This window comes from Neovison vison, chromosome 11 (genome assembly GCF_020171115.1).
Source record: "Neovison vison isolate M4711 chromosome 11, ASM_NN_V1, whole genome shotgun sequence".
Classification (NCBI taxonomy): Eukaryota; Metazoa; Chordata; class Mammalia; order Carnivora; family Mustelidae; genus Neogale; species Neogale vison.
The window spans coordinates 123,866,251-123,884,503 of NC_058101.1; the positions used below are offsets into that span (position 1 = coordinate 123,866,251).

An 18,253-nucleotide genomic window follows, 5' to 3' on the forward strand; every position below is an offset into this window, starting at 1 on the left:
GGCAGCTAATCTGCTGCATTTTTAAATATGCAATCTCATTGCTGAAAATTAAAAGAATTTTAAAGAATTAAAATTATTAAAGAATATAAATTTAATTAAAGAATATTCCTTCTTCAGAAATGAATTGCCTTTACTTTTGAAAATAAAGCACACTTCCTATGTTGACACTTCTGAAGGTAATAGAAGTAACAAAAAAGAATATTATATTTAACATGTTTTATGATTGTGTTTTTAATTCTTAAAAATATTTCTCAATTTTCTTTATAGATAATATATTTGCAATAAAATCTTGGGCCAAAAGAAAATTTGGTTTCGAAGAAAATAAAATTGATAAAAACTTTGGAATTCCAGAAGACTTTGACTACATAGACTAAAATGTTCAATGTTGGTAAAGGATCTATGTACTTGTGAATATGTAATTTTTAAAATGTTATTCAAATGTACCGAATTGCCATTTACCTATAATTGTGTTTATCATTTAATTAATTTTAAATAAAGTACAAAGTGGACATGATTTTCTCTTTTTTTGATCTATCAAAAGCAGGATTATGACCATATTCCCAGGTGGTCATCAAAGTAGGATAATGCAAATAAAATCATCTACTTTACAAATAATTTTTTAGGGGTCACAGACATCATGACATAACATTTTTTTAGTTTCACTCAAATATTAAACACTGAGAACTAAGGGTACCTTCGAAGGTCCTATTACAGACATACACCCACACATAAATACTTGGAAAAAACCTTTAAAACTTTAATGGGTTCTCTACTGTTTTTCATTATTTAGTGGAAAATGTATGTGGTTGATTTTCATTATACTGCATCATGTTTGTGAATTTACTATAGAAAGAAATACAAAATGTTGGTGTACTCAAGTTTAGAGTTAGGTAGTAATTTCTCAGTCATGAAAACTTCTTTTGACTTTTTGATGCCCTTTTACTCTAAAGAACAAGCATGTGACCCTTTGTCCCAATTTATGCACTTTTTTTTAAGAATCAGTGGCATTAGCCTGCCACACATCACCTACTGGAGTTCAGGGATGTTCTTTTTTTCAACTACATTTTAAAAAAGCAAATCAAAAATAATTTGTTTTGTGTGTATAACTTTTTTTCCAGTTCAGCTTGGGTATTTAGAGTATGGGCAGGCACTCTAAGAAAAATTTAAAAAAAACAAAACTAATGTGTGTAATGCTCTTTACTCACATGCCTTAATTTTGTCTCATACTAATTTTGATGTTCTTTTAAGTAACTTGGAAAGATACCCCATATGTCTGAAATGACCAAACACCATCCAAACCATTTGTTGGTGAATCTGGCCTTTGTATTGCATGGAGTCGCTCTGGGCCTTCTTAATTACTTCCTGGAGGTTGGGGGGAGCAAATTGGTCCATCTTTGTTCTTTGTTCTCAAGGCTATTTTATGTTGCCTTAGGGCAACAGCTCTTTTCACAGGAGAAAGTATTTGAAGTGAGAGACAAAAGGACAAAAAATAAAAATAACTAGTCATAAGCCTTTCCCAAAAACACCAATTGTGGAAATTCTAAAATTTCTCAGATACAGTTTGCTATTTATTAGAAATTATACTTCTTTGTTTAAAGAGAGTGTATGTATGTTCCAAAAGGAAGCCATTTCTAATGATCCTTAAAAGATTTTAGGTAACTTTGTAAAACATGAAGTATAATTAGCATATAGCATTATATTAGTTTCAGGTATACAAGGTAACAACTGGACATTTGTATACTTTGCAAAATGATCACCACAGTAAATCTAGTTACCATATAAGGATATAAAAAATTTTTTCTTATGATCAAAACTTTTAAAATTTACTCTTGGCAACTTTTAAATTTGCAATGATGTTATTGGCTATAGTCACCATGCTGTGCATTACATACATTACATCTCCATGACTTATAATTTATATAACTGGAAGTTTATACCCCTTGATCTCCATCTCACATTTCGCCTACTCTCCACAGCCTCCCCTCTAGCAACTACCAGTGTGGTCTCTGTATCTATGAGTTTAGTTTGGTTTGGTTCTGTTTGCTAATTTTTTAGGCTCCACATACAAGATTCCATGTATTTGTCTTTCTGTCAGACTTATTTCACTTAACATAATACCATCTAGGTCCATCTATATTGTTGGAAATGGCAAGATTTTATTCATTTTTATGGTTGAGTAGTAGTATTTTGTACACATCTTTATCCATTCATCCGTTGATGGATACTTAGGTTGTTTCCATATCTTCACTATTATAAATAATGCTACACTGACCATAGGACTGCACATATCTTTTCAAATTAGTGTTTCATTTTCTTTGGATAAATATCCAGAAGTGGAATTACTGGATTTTCGTTCATTTTTACCTTTTTTAGAAAACCCCATACTGTTTTCCATGGTGGCTGCAGAAATTTACATTTCTATTAATAGTACATGAGGATTCATTTTTCTCCACATTTTCACCAACAGTTATTATTTTTTGTTTCTGATAATAGCCAATCTGGTAGGTGTGAGGTGATACCTCATTATGAGTAGTGATGTTGAGCATCTGTTCGTGTGTCTGTTGGCCATCTGTATGTCTTCTTCAGAAAAATGTATATTCAGATTCTCTGTCCATTTTCTAATTGGATTATTTTTATATTGTTATTGAGCCATATGAGTTCTTTATATTTTGGATACTAACCTTTATTAAATACGGGATTTGAAAATATCTTCTCCCATTAAATAGATTGTCTTTTAATTTTGTTAACTTTTTTTTTCTGTATAGAAGTTTGTAGTTTGATGTAGTTCCATTTGTTTATTTTTGGTTTTGTTGCCATTGTCTTTGGAGTCCAATCCAAAAAAATATCACCAAGAGCAGTGTTACAGGGCTCACTGCCTGTATTTTTTTTTGTAGGATTTTTATGGTTTCTGATCTTACATTCAAGTCTTTAGTCCATTTTGAGTTAATTTTTGCATATGGTATGATAGTGGTCCAGTTTCATTCTTTTGCATGTGGTTGTCCAGTTTTCCCATCACCGTTTATTAAAAAGCCTCCCTTACTCCCATTGTATATTCTTGCCTCTGTCATCCTAAACTGATTGACCATATATATTTGGGTTTATTTCTGAGCTCTCTATCTGTTCCATTGACTTTTGTGTCTGTTTTTATGTCATTTACTATTCTGTTTTGATTAATATAGTTTGAAATTAGGAAATGTAATACCTTCAATTTTGTTCTTTCTCAGGATTACTATGCCTATTTGGGATTTTTCTGTTAGTTTATAAAGATGTAAAAGATTTTTGTATATTAGTTTTGTACCCACCAGCTTCACTGAATTTGTTTATTATAATGTTTTTTGTGGAGTGTTTAGAACTTTATATAAAATCATGTCCACAAATAGTGATAGTTTTACTTCTTCCTTTCTAAATTCAAGTGCCTTTTATTTATTTTCCCTGCTTAATTGGTCTTGTTAGGACTCCAGTACTGTGTTGAATAAAAGTGGTGAGTGGGCATCTTTGTCTTGCTCTTGATCTTAAAGGAAAATCTTTCAGCTTTTTTGCTGTTGAGTGTGATGTTAGCTATGGGCTTGTCACATATGGCGTTTATTATACGTTATGTTCTGTTTATATCCACTTTGTCAAGAGTTCGTATCCTAAATTGATGTTGAATTTTGTCAAATGCCTTTTTTAAATCTGTTGAAATGATCATATGATTTTTATCCTTAATTAATCCTAAATTTATTTTGTTAATGTAGCGTATCACACTGATTTGGTCTGTAATGTGTGTGCGTGTGTGATGTCCTTCTCTGGTTTTGTTAGCAGGCTAATGCTGGCTTCATAAAATGAATTTAGGAACATTTCCTTCTCTTCAGTTTTTTAGGAAGAGTTTGAAAAGTGTAAGTATCAAATCTTCTTTGAATGTTTGGTAGAATTCACTGGTGAAGATGTCTAGTCCTGGGCTTTTGTTCATTGGGAGTTTTTTACTACTGATTCTCTGTTCTTACTAGTAATCAGTCTAGTCAGATTTTTTATTTCTTCCTGATTCCATCTTTGAAGATTGTATATTTCTAGGAATTTTTCCAGGTCTTCTAAGTTGTTCAGTTTTTTGGTATATAATTATTCATAATAGTCTCGTATGATTCTTTGAATTTTGGTGACATCAATAGTAATTTCTCCTCTTTCATTTCTGATTTTCTGAGCCCTCTCTTATTTTTTTTTTTAAGATTTTATTTTTAAGTAATCTCTACATTCACTCTGAGGCTCAAACTTACAATCTCAATATCAAGAGTTACATGCTCTTATCAAATAAATGAGCCAGCCAAATGCCCCAGCCCTCTCTTAAGGGTTTATCAATTTCATCTTTTCAAAGAACCAGCTCTTAGTTTCACCAGTCTTTTCTGTTGTATTTTCTAGTCTCTATTTCATTTATTTTTGCTGTGATCTATATTATTTCCTTCTACTAACTTTGGCCTTTATTCGTTATTTATTTATTTATTTATTTTAATTTGACAGAGATCACAAGAGGCAGAGAGGCAGGCAGAGAGAGGGGAAACCAGGCTTCCCACTAAGCAAGGAGCCCAATGTGAGGCTTGATCTCAGGACACTGAGATCATGACCCAAACCAAAGACAGACACTTAGCTGTCAGAGCCACCCAGGTGCCCCTTTGGCCTTTATTCTTTTTCTAGTTCCTTTAGGCAAAGTTAGATATTTATTTGCGATTATTCTTGTTTCTGGAGGTAGTCCTGTATGGTTATAAACTTCCCTGTTAAAGCTGCTTTTGCTGCATCCCATAGATTTTAGTATGTTGATTTCCATTTTCATTTGTCTCCAAGTGTTTTTTTATTTCTTGATTTCTTTGTTGTCCTTTGGTTGTTAAATAACATGTTTAATCTCCATATATTTGTGGTTTTTCCAGTTTTCTTCTTATAATTGATTTCTAGATTTAAACCATTATGGTTCAAATCGATGTAATTTCTGGGGCACCTGGGTCACTTAGTCAGTTAAGCATCTGCCTTTGGCTCAGGTCATGATCCCAGAGTCCTGGGATCGAGCCCTACATTGGGCTCCCTGCTCAGCGGGAAGCCTCCTTCTCTCTTTCCTTCTGCTGCTCCCCATGCTTGTGCTTTCTCTCTGGCTCTCTCTCTCCAATAAATAAATACAATCTTAAAAAAAAATTGATGAGATTTCAAGTTTTTTAAACGTACTGAGACTTGTTTTGTGGCCAGCATATCTATTCTGGAGAATGCTCTATGACATTTGAGAAAAATGTGTATTCTGCTGCTTGGCACCTTTTTTTTTTTTTTTTTTTAATTTTAAGTCCATATTGTGGGGCTAACAAGAATGATTGAGATGGGGTCTGTATATGAGCCAACCAGAGACTAAGCTACCCTCCCAAGTCAGTAATGTGCTTTTTTTTCTTAAGTTCATTTATTTTTTTTTTTGAAAGAGACAGCACTAGTGGGGGTAGGAAGGGCACAGCAGGGTAAAGGGAGAGAGTCTCAAGCATATCATGCTGAGTGTGAAGCAAGATGCAGGTCTTGATCCCATGACCATGAGATCACAACCTGAGCCAAAACTGTGGATGCGTAACAAATTGCGCTGCCTAGGCACCCCCCAGGAATATGGTTATTTCTTTCTTTCTGGGTTATTTATTTACTTATTTATTATGGTCAGTTAGCAACATACAGTAATTTGGTTTTAAATGTTTAAACTAACTCTATAGGAGGTAAGATGGGGTCTGATTTATATTATTTGTCTATCTGCATGGTATAAATATTTCTACCATACAGATATAATAGATGCAAATAATGTCAAGAATACAAAGAAGGATAAAATGTAAAATAATTAGGGAGTGATGAGTTATTACCTTCAATATTATTGTTTTTTAATATATAAGGGTTCATTATAGTTCATGTAATTTAATGTTTAGTGATGGCTGTTTAACAGGTGGTTCACTGCTACTTAACACTTGGTTTGCCTGCCCTAGCACATCATTGTTCTTCATCTTTAAGAGCTGCTTTTAAGGGGTGCCTGTATGGCTCAGTGGGTTAAAGCCTCTGCCTTTGGCTCAGGTCATGATCCCAGGGTCCTGGCATTGAGCCCCGCATCGGGCTTTCTGCTTAGCAGGGAACCTGCTTCCTCCTCTCTCTCTCTCTCTGCCTGCCTCTCTGTCTACTTGTGATCTCTGTCTGTCAAATAAATAAATAAAATCTTTAAAGAAAAAAAAAAAAGCTGCTTTTAAGCTTGCTCTTCCCTGGAAATAGAGATACTGATAAAGAAGCACAGGGCATTGGTCCAGCAAATCTCTAGGAAATCCTTCATCCCAGCCTGGTTTTTTTATTGATGTGAAGACTGAGTACAACTGGGGTAAAACAAGTCAAATTACTAGTGATCCATGATCAAATTTGGTTTGGTAAATAATACTATAACTGATACTCCCAGTATCTTTCCAAATGAATTGTGAAGTTTAAAAAGTATTTGAGAGCTGACATCCATCTCTAAATAGTCTTCTTCACATGTAGTTATTTTTAAATCTGACTATCCTGTTTTTACAGAATACTAGGAGAAAGATTTTATAGTCTCCTAATAAGTTTCACAGTTGTTCAGGGCCAGATCGTATCACTGATGTCCCTTCTGAGGTTGGTCCAGGACCAAAACGATCTGTAAGGATGAATTGGATATGACTTTTCCTCTGATGTTTGCCATATCATTAGTCTAATGGGATTATAAATTTCTTGGCCTGTCTCAGAAATAGATGTTATTATCCAACTTTATCAAACATGCTTCTTTTTAAGGGATTAAAAAAGGAAATGATACAGCTGGCCAGCCAAGAAACAAGAAACCACCCTTATAATTCTTGAACACAAAAGTCTAAATTATAAACCTGATAAAACTGTTGGGGTTTTTTTTTTTTTTCTTGAGAACCTGATTGGAATAAAATAGGAAACATTTTCAGCCAATATGGCATCATTTGTAAGAGCAGTTAAAATGTGACAGATGGTAGGACTGTATCTTAAAATCACACATAAACTCATTTTCAGGATATGCTTTCTGAATATTTTCCATATACCAAGAGAAAAATGTACTGTATTATGAAATGTCCCACGGCATTGAATTTAAATATACTTATCTCAGCTTAATTAAAAATATATATATTTGTGAGAGATGGAAGTCAGATAACATGGCTGCCTTTAGAAATATTTGTTGAATCTCAAAGGCAATGATTTCTATTAACCAAGATAGGCAACTTACAATCCCTAGAGCCAAATCCAAGGCCTGATTTTTACAGCCCTTGAGCTAAGGATGTCCTTTTACATTTTTTAATGATGTAAAAATGGACAGGAATATGCAACAAAGAGTGTTTATGGCCTGCAAAGCCTAAAATTATTAATTCTCTGACCCTTTTCAGAAAAATTTGATCCAAAAGGTCAAAAACTGACAGCCTGTGGGCTGCATGTGACCTGCAAGGTATGTTTTATTTTGCCTAACCTGTATTTTATTTTATTTAAAGATTTTATTTATTTATTTGACAGAGGGAGAGAGATCACAAGTAGGCAGAGAGGCATGCAGAGAGAGGGGAGGAAGCAGGCTCCCCACCGAGCAGAGAGCCCAATGCGGGACCCGATCCCGGAACTCCGGGATCATGACCTGAGCCGAAGGCAGAGGCCTAACCCACTGAGCCACCCATGCACCCCCTGTATTTTATTTTTTAACTTAGATTACTTGCCAACATATTCCCATGGAAAATGTCACTTGCAAATTGAGATTTTTGAGCTTCTTTTGGAAACTGGATGATTTAGTAATCTTAAATCCTCGTTACACATGGCAGCAAATCAACTAGAGGTAGTAGGACTAACTCAATGGTAATGAGTTCTTTTCTTGGGAGGAATGCCAGCTTATAGCTTGCTTGCTTGCTTTTCTTTTTTCATTAAGACTTCTTTATTTATTAGAGAAAGAGAAAGCACATGCATGTGCACACACAAGCAGGGGGAGCAGCAGAGGCCGAGGGAGAAGCAGAGGCCGAGGGAGAGAATCTTAAACACTCCCCACTGAGTAAGGAACCTGAGGCAGGGCTGGATCCAGGACCCTAAGATAATGACCTGAGTGAGCTGAAATCAAGAATCAGATGCTTAACTGACTGAGTCATCCAGGCGCCCCACAGTTTTCTTCTTTAAGTCACAATTTTATATCAGTTTGACAAACTGACCTGAGATCAAACTTCAGTTTCAACTTTTCAAACTGCAGAACAAAAATCCTGGTGCTATTTTTTTAAATTGTATTGTATTAGTTTATAAATTAACATAGAGAGATTTGATATCTTTATGATATCCTATTCAAGAACCAAGAGCAAGTGATACCTTTCCACTTGCTCAAGCATACCTTTGTGTTTTTCTAAAGATTGCATAATTTTCTTCGCATGGATTTTTCACATTTCTTAAGGGTATTCTTTTTTCCCCCAGCTTCAGTTTTCCAGTTTTTTTCTTTTTCTTTTTCTTCTTCTTCTTCTTTTTTTTTTTTTTTCTGAAAGAGAAAGAACATGAGTGGGAGGAGAGGCAGAGGGAGTGGTAGAAGCAGACTCCCCACTGAGCAGGGAGCCTGATGTGGGACTTGATCCCAGGACCTTGGGTTCACAACCCGAACTAAAGTCAGACACCTAACCAACTGAGCCACCCAGGCACCACTATTTTTTTTTTTTTAATTGGAATAGAGTTGACATACAATGTTATATTAGTTTCAGGTATACAACATAGTGATTCAGCAATTTTATACATTAGTGCTCAGTGCCAACATTTTTTAATTTTTTGTCTTTTTGATACTATCCCTTTTGATTGGTGTGAGGATATTTAATTGTGGTTTGGTTTGCATTTCCCCTGCTGATCAATGATGTTGAGCATAAGCAAAGTCATCATCTGTCACCTTGTAACATTATTACAATATTATTGACTATACTCCTTATGCTATACTTTTCATCTCCATGACTTGTATATTTTATAACTGGAAGTTTGTACCTCTTAATCCCTTTCACTGACTTTGTCCACCACCCCCCCCACCATTGTTCTGGCAATCACCAGTTTACTGTCTGTATTTAGGAGCCTGTTTTTTTGTTTGTTCATTTATTTTGTTTTTGAAATTCCACATGTAAGTGAAATCATATGGTTTCTGCCTTTTTCTATCTAACTTACTTCCCTTGGAATAATGCCCTCTAGGTCTATCCATGTTATAGGAAATGGCAAGATTTCATTATTTTTTGTGGCTGAGTAATATTTCATGGTGTGTTTATATACATCTTTATTCATTCATCAGTGGAGATTGGGTTGCTTCCATATTTTGGCTATTGTAAGTAATGCTGCAGTAAAACAGGATGGCATATAACTTTTCAAATTAGTGTTTCATTCTTTTGGGGTAAATACCCAGCAATGGAATTCCTGGATTGTATGCTATTTCTATTTTTTTTAGAGTTTTATTTATTTAAGTAATCTCTATACCCATCGTGGAGATTGAACTCACAGCCCTGAGATCAAGAGTTGCATGCTCTCTCTCTCTCTCTTTTTTTTTTTTTTAAGATTTTATTTATTTATTTGACAGAGAGAGAGGCAGGGAGAGAGGGACACAAGCAAGGGGAAGTGGGAGAGGAAGAAGTAGGCTTCCCGCCAAGTAGGCTTCCCACCCAGCATGGGTCTTGATCCCAGGACCCTGGGATCATGACCTGAGCCAAAGGCAGACGCTTAACAACTGAGCCACCCAGGTGCCCTTAGAGTTGGATGCTCTTAAAAAATATGGAACAAGAGGGGTTTCATGCTCTTCTGACTGAGGATCCTCCACACTGTTTTCTTTTTTTTTTTTTTTCAGATTCTATTTATTTGTCAGAGAGAGAGATCACAAGTAGGCAAAAAGAGAGGGGGAAGCAGGCACTCTGCTGAGCAGAGAGCCCGATGCGGGCCTCAATCCCAGGACCTTGAGATCATGACCTGAACTGAAGGCAGAGGCTTAACACACTGAGCCATCCAGGTGCCCCTCCACACTGTTTTCTACAGTAGCTATCTACATTCCCATCAACAGTGCACAAGTGGTCTCTATTCTCCACATCCTTGCCAATATTTTTTATTTTATCTTTTTGATACTAGCTCTTTTGATTGGTGATATCTAATTGTGGTTTTGGTTTGCATTTCTCCTGATGATTAGTGATGTTGAGCATCTTTTCTTGTGTCTGCTGGCCATCTGTATATCCTTTTTAGAAAAATGTTCAGGTCCTCAGCCCATCTTTTAATTGGAGTGTTTGGTTTTTTGGTGTTCAGTCATACAAGTTCTTTCGGATATAAATCCTTTTGGGGTTAATTTTGAATACTAACCCTTTATTAGATATATGTTTTGCAAATATCTTCTCCTATTCAGTGGCTTGCTTTTCTTTTCTTTTTTTTTTTTTTTAAAGATTTTTATTTATTTACTTGACAGACCAAGATCACAAGTAGGCAGAGAGGCAGGCAGAGATAAAGGAAGAAGCAGGCTGCCCACAGAGCAAAGAGCCCGATGTGGGGTTCGATCCCAGGACCCTGGGATCATGACCTGAGCCAAAGGCAGAGGCTTTAACCCACTGACCCACCCAGGCGCCCCGCTTTTCTTTTTTGTTGATGGTTTCCTTTACCATGTTAAAGCTTTGTATTTTGATGTATTCCCAGTAGTTTGTTTTTGCTTTTATTTCTCTTGCTTGAGGATAGGTATACATAAATATGCTGCTAAAGTTAATGTTTTCTTTTAGGAGTTTTACGGTTTTAGGTCTCACATTTAGACCTTTAATCCATTTTGGTTTATTTTTGTATATGCTGTAAGAAAGTGGTTATTTTCAGTCCTTTGCTTGTAGCTGTCCATTTTTCTCTATACCACTTACTAAGAGACTGTCTTTTCCCTGTTGTTTAGTCTTGCCTCCTTTGTCATAGATTAATAGACTATACAACACAAGGTTTGTTTCTGAGTTCCCTGTCTTGTTCCATTTAACTATGTGTTTATATTTTTGTGCCAGTACCTTACTGTTTTGATTACCATAGCTTTGTGGTATATCTTGAAGTCTAAGATTACAATACCTCCAACTTTGTTCTTTCTCAGTATTGCTTTGGCCAGTTAAGGCCTCTTGCGGTTCCGTACAAATTTTAGGATTATTTGTTCTTGTTCTGTGAAAAATGCTATCGGTATTTTGAGAGGGATTACATTGCATCTGTACATTGCCTTGGTTCTTATGGATGTTTCCCAGTCTATGAACATTGTGTATTTTTCCATTTATTTGTATCACCTTCAGTTTCTTTTACCAGTGTTTTCTAGTTTTCAGGGTATAAGCCTTTCACCTCCTTGGTTAAATTTATTCCTAAATACTCTATTCTTTTTGGTACAATTGTAAATAGGATTGTTTTCTTAATTTCTTTTTCTGCTATTTTAATATTTATAGAAATGCAACAGATTTCTGTGTATTAGTTTTGTATTTTGCAGTTTTACTGAATTCATTTATTCTTATAGTTTGTGCGTGTGTGTGTGTTTTCTGTATGTAGTATCATGTCATCTGCAAATAGTAAATGTTGTACTTCATCTTTGGATGGCTTTTATTTCTTTCTCTTGTCTGATTGCTGCAGCCAGGACTTCCAAAACTGTGTTGAATAAAATTGGTGACAGTGGATTTGTTCATCTTATTCCTGACTTTAGAGGAAAAGATTTTCTCTTTCCACCATTGTGGGGTTTTCCTTTATGGCCTTTATTGAGATGTGTTCCTTCTATAACCGCTTTGTTGAGAGTGTTTTATCATGCATGGATGTTTTATTTTATCAAATGCTTTTTCTGCATCTATTGAGATTGTCATAGTTTTTATCCTTTCTCTTATTAAGGTAAGGTATCACATTGATTGATTTGTGAACATTGAAGTGCCTTGTATCCCAGGAATAAGTCCCACCTAATCTTGGTAATTGATAGTTTTGTTAATTAGCTAATAGCTAATATTTTGTTGAGGATTTTTACATGTGTTCATCAGGGATATTGACCTGCAGTTTTGGTTTGATTTAGTTTGGTTTGGTTTGGGGTCTGTATTGCTTTTGTCTGGTTTTGATATCAGGGTAATTCTGGCCTTGTAGAATGAATTTGGAAATGTTGCTTCCTCTTCTATTGTTTTGGAATAGTTTGAGGAGAATAGTATTAACTCTTCTTTAAATGTTCTGTGAAACCATCTGGTCCAGGACTTTTGTTTTTTGGGAGTTTTTGATTACCAGTTTACTTTTATTACCAGTAATTGGTCTGTTCAAATCGTCTATTTCTTCTTGATTCATTTCTGGAAGATTTTATGTTTCTAGGAATTTATCCATTACTTCTAGGTTGTCCAGTTTGTTGGCATATAATTTCTCATAATATTCTCTTATATTTCTTGGTGCCAGTTGTTATTTCTTCTTCATTTCTGATTATGTTTGAGTCCTCTTTTTTTCTTGATGAATCTGGCTAAAGGCTTATCCATTTTGTTTATGTTTTCAAAGAACCAGCTCTTAGTTTCTTTGATTCCTTTTTTTTTTTTTTCATTTTAAGTTTCATGTGTTTCTGTTCCAATCTTTATTTTTCGCTTTATTCCACTAATTTTCGACTTTGTTCTTTTTCTTTTTTTCTTTTTTTTTTTTAAAGATTTTATTTATTTATTTGACAGAGAAAGATCACAAGTAGGCAGAGAAACAGGCAGAGAGAGAGGAAGGGAAGCAGGCTCCCTGCTGAGCAGAGAGCCCGATGCGGGGCTCCATCCCAGGACCCTGGGATCATGACCTGAGCCGAAGGCAGAGGCTTAACCCACTGAGCCACCCAGGCGCCCCGCGACTTTGTTCTTTTTCTAATTCCTTTAGGTGTTTGGTTAGATTTCTTGAGATATTTCTTGTTTCTTGAGGTAGGCCTCTATCACTATAAACTTCTCTTTTAGAACTGCTTTAGTTGTGTCTCAAAGATTTTATATTGTTGTGTTTTTGTTTTCATTTGTCACCATTTTCTTTTTATTGTCTCTTTGATTTCTTTGTTGACCCATTGGTTATCTTGTCTGTAGCATTGTTTAACCTCCAAGTGTTTGTGGGGTTTTTTTTTTTTTTTTTCTTTTTCTTGTAATTGATTTTTAGTTCCATACAGTTGTGTTCAGAAAAAATGCTTGGTGTAATTTCAGTCTTCTTAAATTTATTTAGACTTGTTTTATGGCCTAAGATCTGATCTCTGCTGGAGAATGTTTCATGTGCATTTGAAAAGAATGTGTATTCTGCTCTTTAGGGTGAAATATTCTATATATACTTGTTAGGTTCATGTGGTCTTACCTGTCATTCAATGCCATTACATCTTTGTTGAATTTCTAGTTAGATAATCTAGTCATTGATGTAAGTTGGATGTTAAAGTCACCTACAGTTGTAATACTGTCAGTTTTCCCCTTTATGTCTGTTAATATTTACTTTATGTATTTAGGTGGTCCTATGTTGGACCCATAGATATTTAAAATTGTTATATCCTTTTGTTGGATTGATCATTATGTCATTATGTAATTCCCTTTTTTGTCTCTTTCTGTAGTCTTTCTTTTAAAGTCTATTTTCGTATTAAAGTACTTCTATTTTCGATTAAAGTACTTCTACCCTTGCTCTTTGTTTTTTGGGTTTTGTTTTGTTTTGTTTTGCTTTTGCTTGCAGGGAATATCTTTCCATCCTTTCATTTTCAGTCTGTATATATATTTAGATCTGAAAGGAGTCTCTTGTAGGCAGTATATATGAGAGTCTTCTTTTTTTTTTTTTTGAGAGTCTTCTTTTTTTATTCCTTTAGTCACCCTATGTCTTTTGATTAGAACATTTAGTCCATTTATATTTAAATGATAGGTGTGTACTCTGCCATTTTGTTCATTGTTTTCTGGCTGTTGTAGTTTTTCTCTGTTCCTTTTTTCTCTTACTCTTTCCCTTGTGATGTGATGGATTTCTTCAGTGTAATGCTTAGTTTCCTCTCTATTTTGTGTGTATGTATTATAGGTTTTTGATCTGTAGTTACAAATAGATTCATAGATAATATCCTATATGTATAGCAGTTGATATTAAGTTGATGGTCACTTAAGTTCAAATACATTCTAAAAGTACTAAATTTTTACTCCTTCCTATATGTTTTATGTATATGATGTCATAGTTCACATATTTTTGTTTTGTGTAACCCTTGACTAATTTTTGTAAATATGTTTTCCTACTTTTGTATTTTGACCTCCGTACTAGCTTTTTAAAATCTATTATTTTGCTATATATTTGCTTCTAACTATAAAATTTTTTCTTTTCATAATTTTCTCCTAGTTACTGTCTTTTCTTTTCCCTTAAAGAATTCCCCTTAACATTTCTTCTTTTTTTTTTTTTAAGATTTATTTATATATTTTGAGAGTGAGAGCATGTGTGAGAGCTAGAGGTAGGGGCAGAGGGAAAGGATCTCAAGCAGACTCCCTGTTGAGCACCGAGCTCTACCTGGGGCTTGATCCCATGGCTTTGAGCCTATGACCTGAGCCAAAATCAAGAGTTGGATGCTTAACCGACTGAGCCACCCAGGCCTCCCTGCTTTAATGTTTCTTAATAAGGCTTGTTTAGTGGCAATAAACTCCTTAAAATTTTGTTTGTCTGTAAGACTAGCTCTCCTTGAATTCTGTATGATAATCTTGCTATGTGGAGTATACTTGGTTATAGATTTTTTCCTTTCAGCAGTTTAATACATCATGCCATTCCCTTTTGCCTGGAAATTTTTGCTGAAAAATCAGTTGATAGTTTTTTTGGATTTCCTTTGTATGTAACTGTTTTCTTTTTTCTTGCTGCTTTTGAGATACTCTCTTTATTATTACTTTTTGCCATTTTAATTATTACACATCTTGTATCCTTGAATTCAACTTGTGCTCTCTCTGTGCTTCCTAGATGTCTGTTTCCTTCCCCAGATTAGGGGAGTTTTCAGCTTTTATTTCTTCAGATAAATCTTCTGCCCCCTTCTCTCTCTTTTCTCCTTCTGGGATCCCTATTGTGCAAATGATATTATGGTTGATCGTGTTGTAGAGTTCCCTTAACATATTCTCATTTTGTATTATTCTTTTTTTCTTTTTGCTCTTCAACTTAGTTGCTTTCTAGTATCCTGTCTTCCAGATCACTGATCTATTCTGCATCTTCTAATCTGCTGTTGATTTCCTCTAGTATATATTTCATTTTGGTTATTGTATTCTTTCAGCTCTTAGATTTTAAAGATATTTTCTATCTCTTTGTTGAAGTTTTTAAGTATATTCCTAAGTATTTTATCCTTTTTGTTGTCATTGCAAATGGAGCCTTCCCTTCCATCTTATTTTCTAACTAGTTATTATGTATCCAAAGGCTATTGGTTTCGCATATTATAGTTGGTCCTTAAACAACACAGAAGTTAGAGATGCCAACCCCCACACAGTCAAAAATCCACATACAACTTTTGACTCTACAAAAACTCTACTAATAACTTCCTGTTTCCTGGAAAACACTGATAACACAAATAGTCAACACATTTTCTATGCCATACATATTCTATACTGCATCCTACAATAAAGTAAGCTGGAGAAAAGAAAATGTTATTAAAAATATCATAAAGATGATAAACTATCATAAAAAATCAAAAGAAATCATAAAAAACATAAATGTTATTAAGAATATCATAAAAATGTTAAGAATATCATAAAATCATTAAGAATATCATAAAGAATATCATAAAAATATCAAAAAAAAAATCACCCACTGGGTGGCTCAGTGGGTTAAAGCATCTGCCTTCGGCTCAGGTCCTGGGATTGAGTCCCACATCAGGCTCTCTGCTCCGTGGGGATCCTGCTTCCTCCTCTCTCTCTCTGCCTGCCTCTCTGCCTACTTGTGATCTGTCTGTCAAATAAATAAATCTTTAAAAAAATATATCATAAAGAAGTGAAAACACATTTATGGTATTATACTGTATTTGTTGAAAAACATCCACATATAAGGGGACCTGCATAATTCAAACCTGTGTTGACAAAGGTCAACTGTAATTTACATCCTGCTGTCTTCTTTTTTTGAATTTGTTTATGATTAATTCTCTGAAGTTTTCCAGATATCCTATCACATCATGTTCAAATAGACATAGTTTTGATTCTTTTTTTCTGCTTCTTACGCTTCTACTTGTTTTCTCTTATCTAATTGCATTGGCTAATACCATTCATAAAACTGTGGTGGAGATTGATGACATCTTTTTTGTTTTTTTGTTTTTGACCTTAGCAGGAATGCCATTTGTATTTCTATATAATTAAAATGCTGGCTTTTTATAATTTTATAGTATATAATTTATAATGTTAAGTATTCATCTAGTCCTATTTTCTAAAATATTTGTATAAGGAAAGGTTGTTGAATTTGTCAAAGTCTTTTTCCCCATCTATAGAGGAAAAATATATGATATTTCTCTTTAAGATTATTAATAAGGTGAATGATATTAATACATTTTCTAATGCTCAACCTTCTTGGCATAAAACCTACTTGGTTATGCTGAACTATTTTCTTAATGTGATGTTAAAATCTATTTGTTAACATTTCCTTTAGAATTTTTTTATCACTTTTTATGTGAGACTGATCTTTAATTTTTTCTTTATGTGCTATCTTTACAGATTTAGATAAAAGATGTGGATGTTTTCCTTCATTCTATTTGCTCTGAAACAATTTATGTTTGTAATATTGGGACTCTCTGGTCTCTAAAGATAGTCAATTATAATTTTTTTAAAGATTTATTTATTTATTTTAGAGAGCATGTGCATGTGAGTCGGGGGAAGGTCGAGGGAGAGAATCTTCAGGAAGATTCCCCGCTGAGTGTGGAACCTGACACAGGACTCCATCCCACAACCCATGAGATTATGACCTGAGCCAAAACCGAGTCAGATGCTCAACAGCTGAGCCACCCCGATGCCCTGACTCGACTAAAATTTTAAATGAGCAAAAACAAAAATTAGACCATTCAGTACATATAGATCAACAATATTTTGTTTTTCATTTAAAAGTTTGTGAGGTTTGTTTTCAAAAAGTTTGTTTTACTTGCTATGTGGTATTTCTTGATTAAGCTATACTGAAATTGAGGGGCACCTGGGTGGCTCAGTCAGTTAAGTGTCTGCCTTCAGCTCAGTCAAGGTCCTAGGATCCTGGGATCAAGTCCCACATTAGGCTCATTGCTCAGTGGGGAGTCTGTCTCTCCCTCTCCCTCTGCCTTCCACTTCCCCTGCTTGTTCTATCTCTCTGTGTCAAATAAATAAATAAAATCTTAAAAAAAAAAAAAGATACACTGAAGCTGACATACATTCCTCAATTTTTCTGTTTCATGCTGTTTCCAATAATATTTTCAGAAAACATTTCCAAACATATCTATTTGCACATTTGTGGGAGTTTTGAGGATGAATCCCTTGGGAAGAAAGAAAGAGAGGGAGGGAGGGTGGAAGGAAGGGAGGGAGGAAAGGAAAGAAAGAAGGGAAAACTCCCTACTCATGAAGAACTGATCCTCTAAAAAGAATGAAAAATATAAGACAGTCGAATTTTATAGAAAAGAAGAGGAAGGGTAATAGCTTTGAGGACTTTTTTAACTGCTTTTTCCATGGGTTTTTAGAAATGAACTCTATGTAATTTTTTATTTATTAAACAGATCTGTATAAAATGAGCTGGGAATCTATTATCAAAAACAGATTTGTAAAATCTGTTAGAACCTATTAATAAAAAGAAAGTTTGTAATTACTGTTCACATGTCTTTAGGTTAAAGATTGGCTTTCGAAAGGCAAAGGCTAAATGCTTTCTAAACAACATCTCTAAAATACAACTTACCAATTTGGAGACTGGATTTGCTGCAGAAGGGGTGAGTTATTTTGCAAGCCTGAACTTGGAAGGCATCGTGTTTCTCATAACATTTTGAAAAGTCGCTATGGGAACTTTTTACACATTTAAATTGAACAGATGTGTAATTTTTTTTCTGTCCAGTTGTGGTTGTTACCATGCTTAAGTAAATGTACTTCTTGCTTACATGTGTTTCCTGTGTTATATGAGCTCTGGGGACCCACACCTGACTGAGTTTAACTTGCTTAGCAATTTCTATCTGAGCAGAATTGGTTTGATTCTTAGGTTAAAGGGAACAAATATTTTGCCATAAGTCCCCTAATAAAATCAGTTTGCTAAGGGATTGAAATGGCCTGTTTGTTTGCTTATTTGTTTGTTTTTAACAGATAAAAATGTACTCTCTAACAATTCCATTCGTGAATCCAGAAGG

General features: G+C 34.5%; 1 protein-coding gene across 2 annotated transcripts in view; it reads left to right on the forward strand.

Moving 5' to 3' along the window:
- The window catches only part of MND1 (meiotic nuclear divisions 1), a 91,859-nt gene extending 74,070 nt beyond the window's left edge, over positions 1–17,789 (forward strand). The window contains exon 8 of one of the 2 annotated variants that reach the window (XM_044224635.1): positions 17,746–17,789. In XM_044224635.1, coding sequence (XP_044080570.1) covers positions 17,746–17,750 — 5 coding nt within the window. In that variant the 3' untranslated portion in view covers positions 17,751–17,789. Of the gene's footprint in view, positions 1–267; positions 515–17,745 lie in introns of those variants that run through there. The other variant, XM_044224633.1, reaches the window with a different exon arrangement.
- The last annotated feature ends 464 nt before the right edge of the window (positions 17,790–18,253 follow it).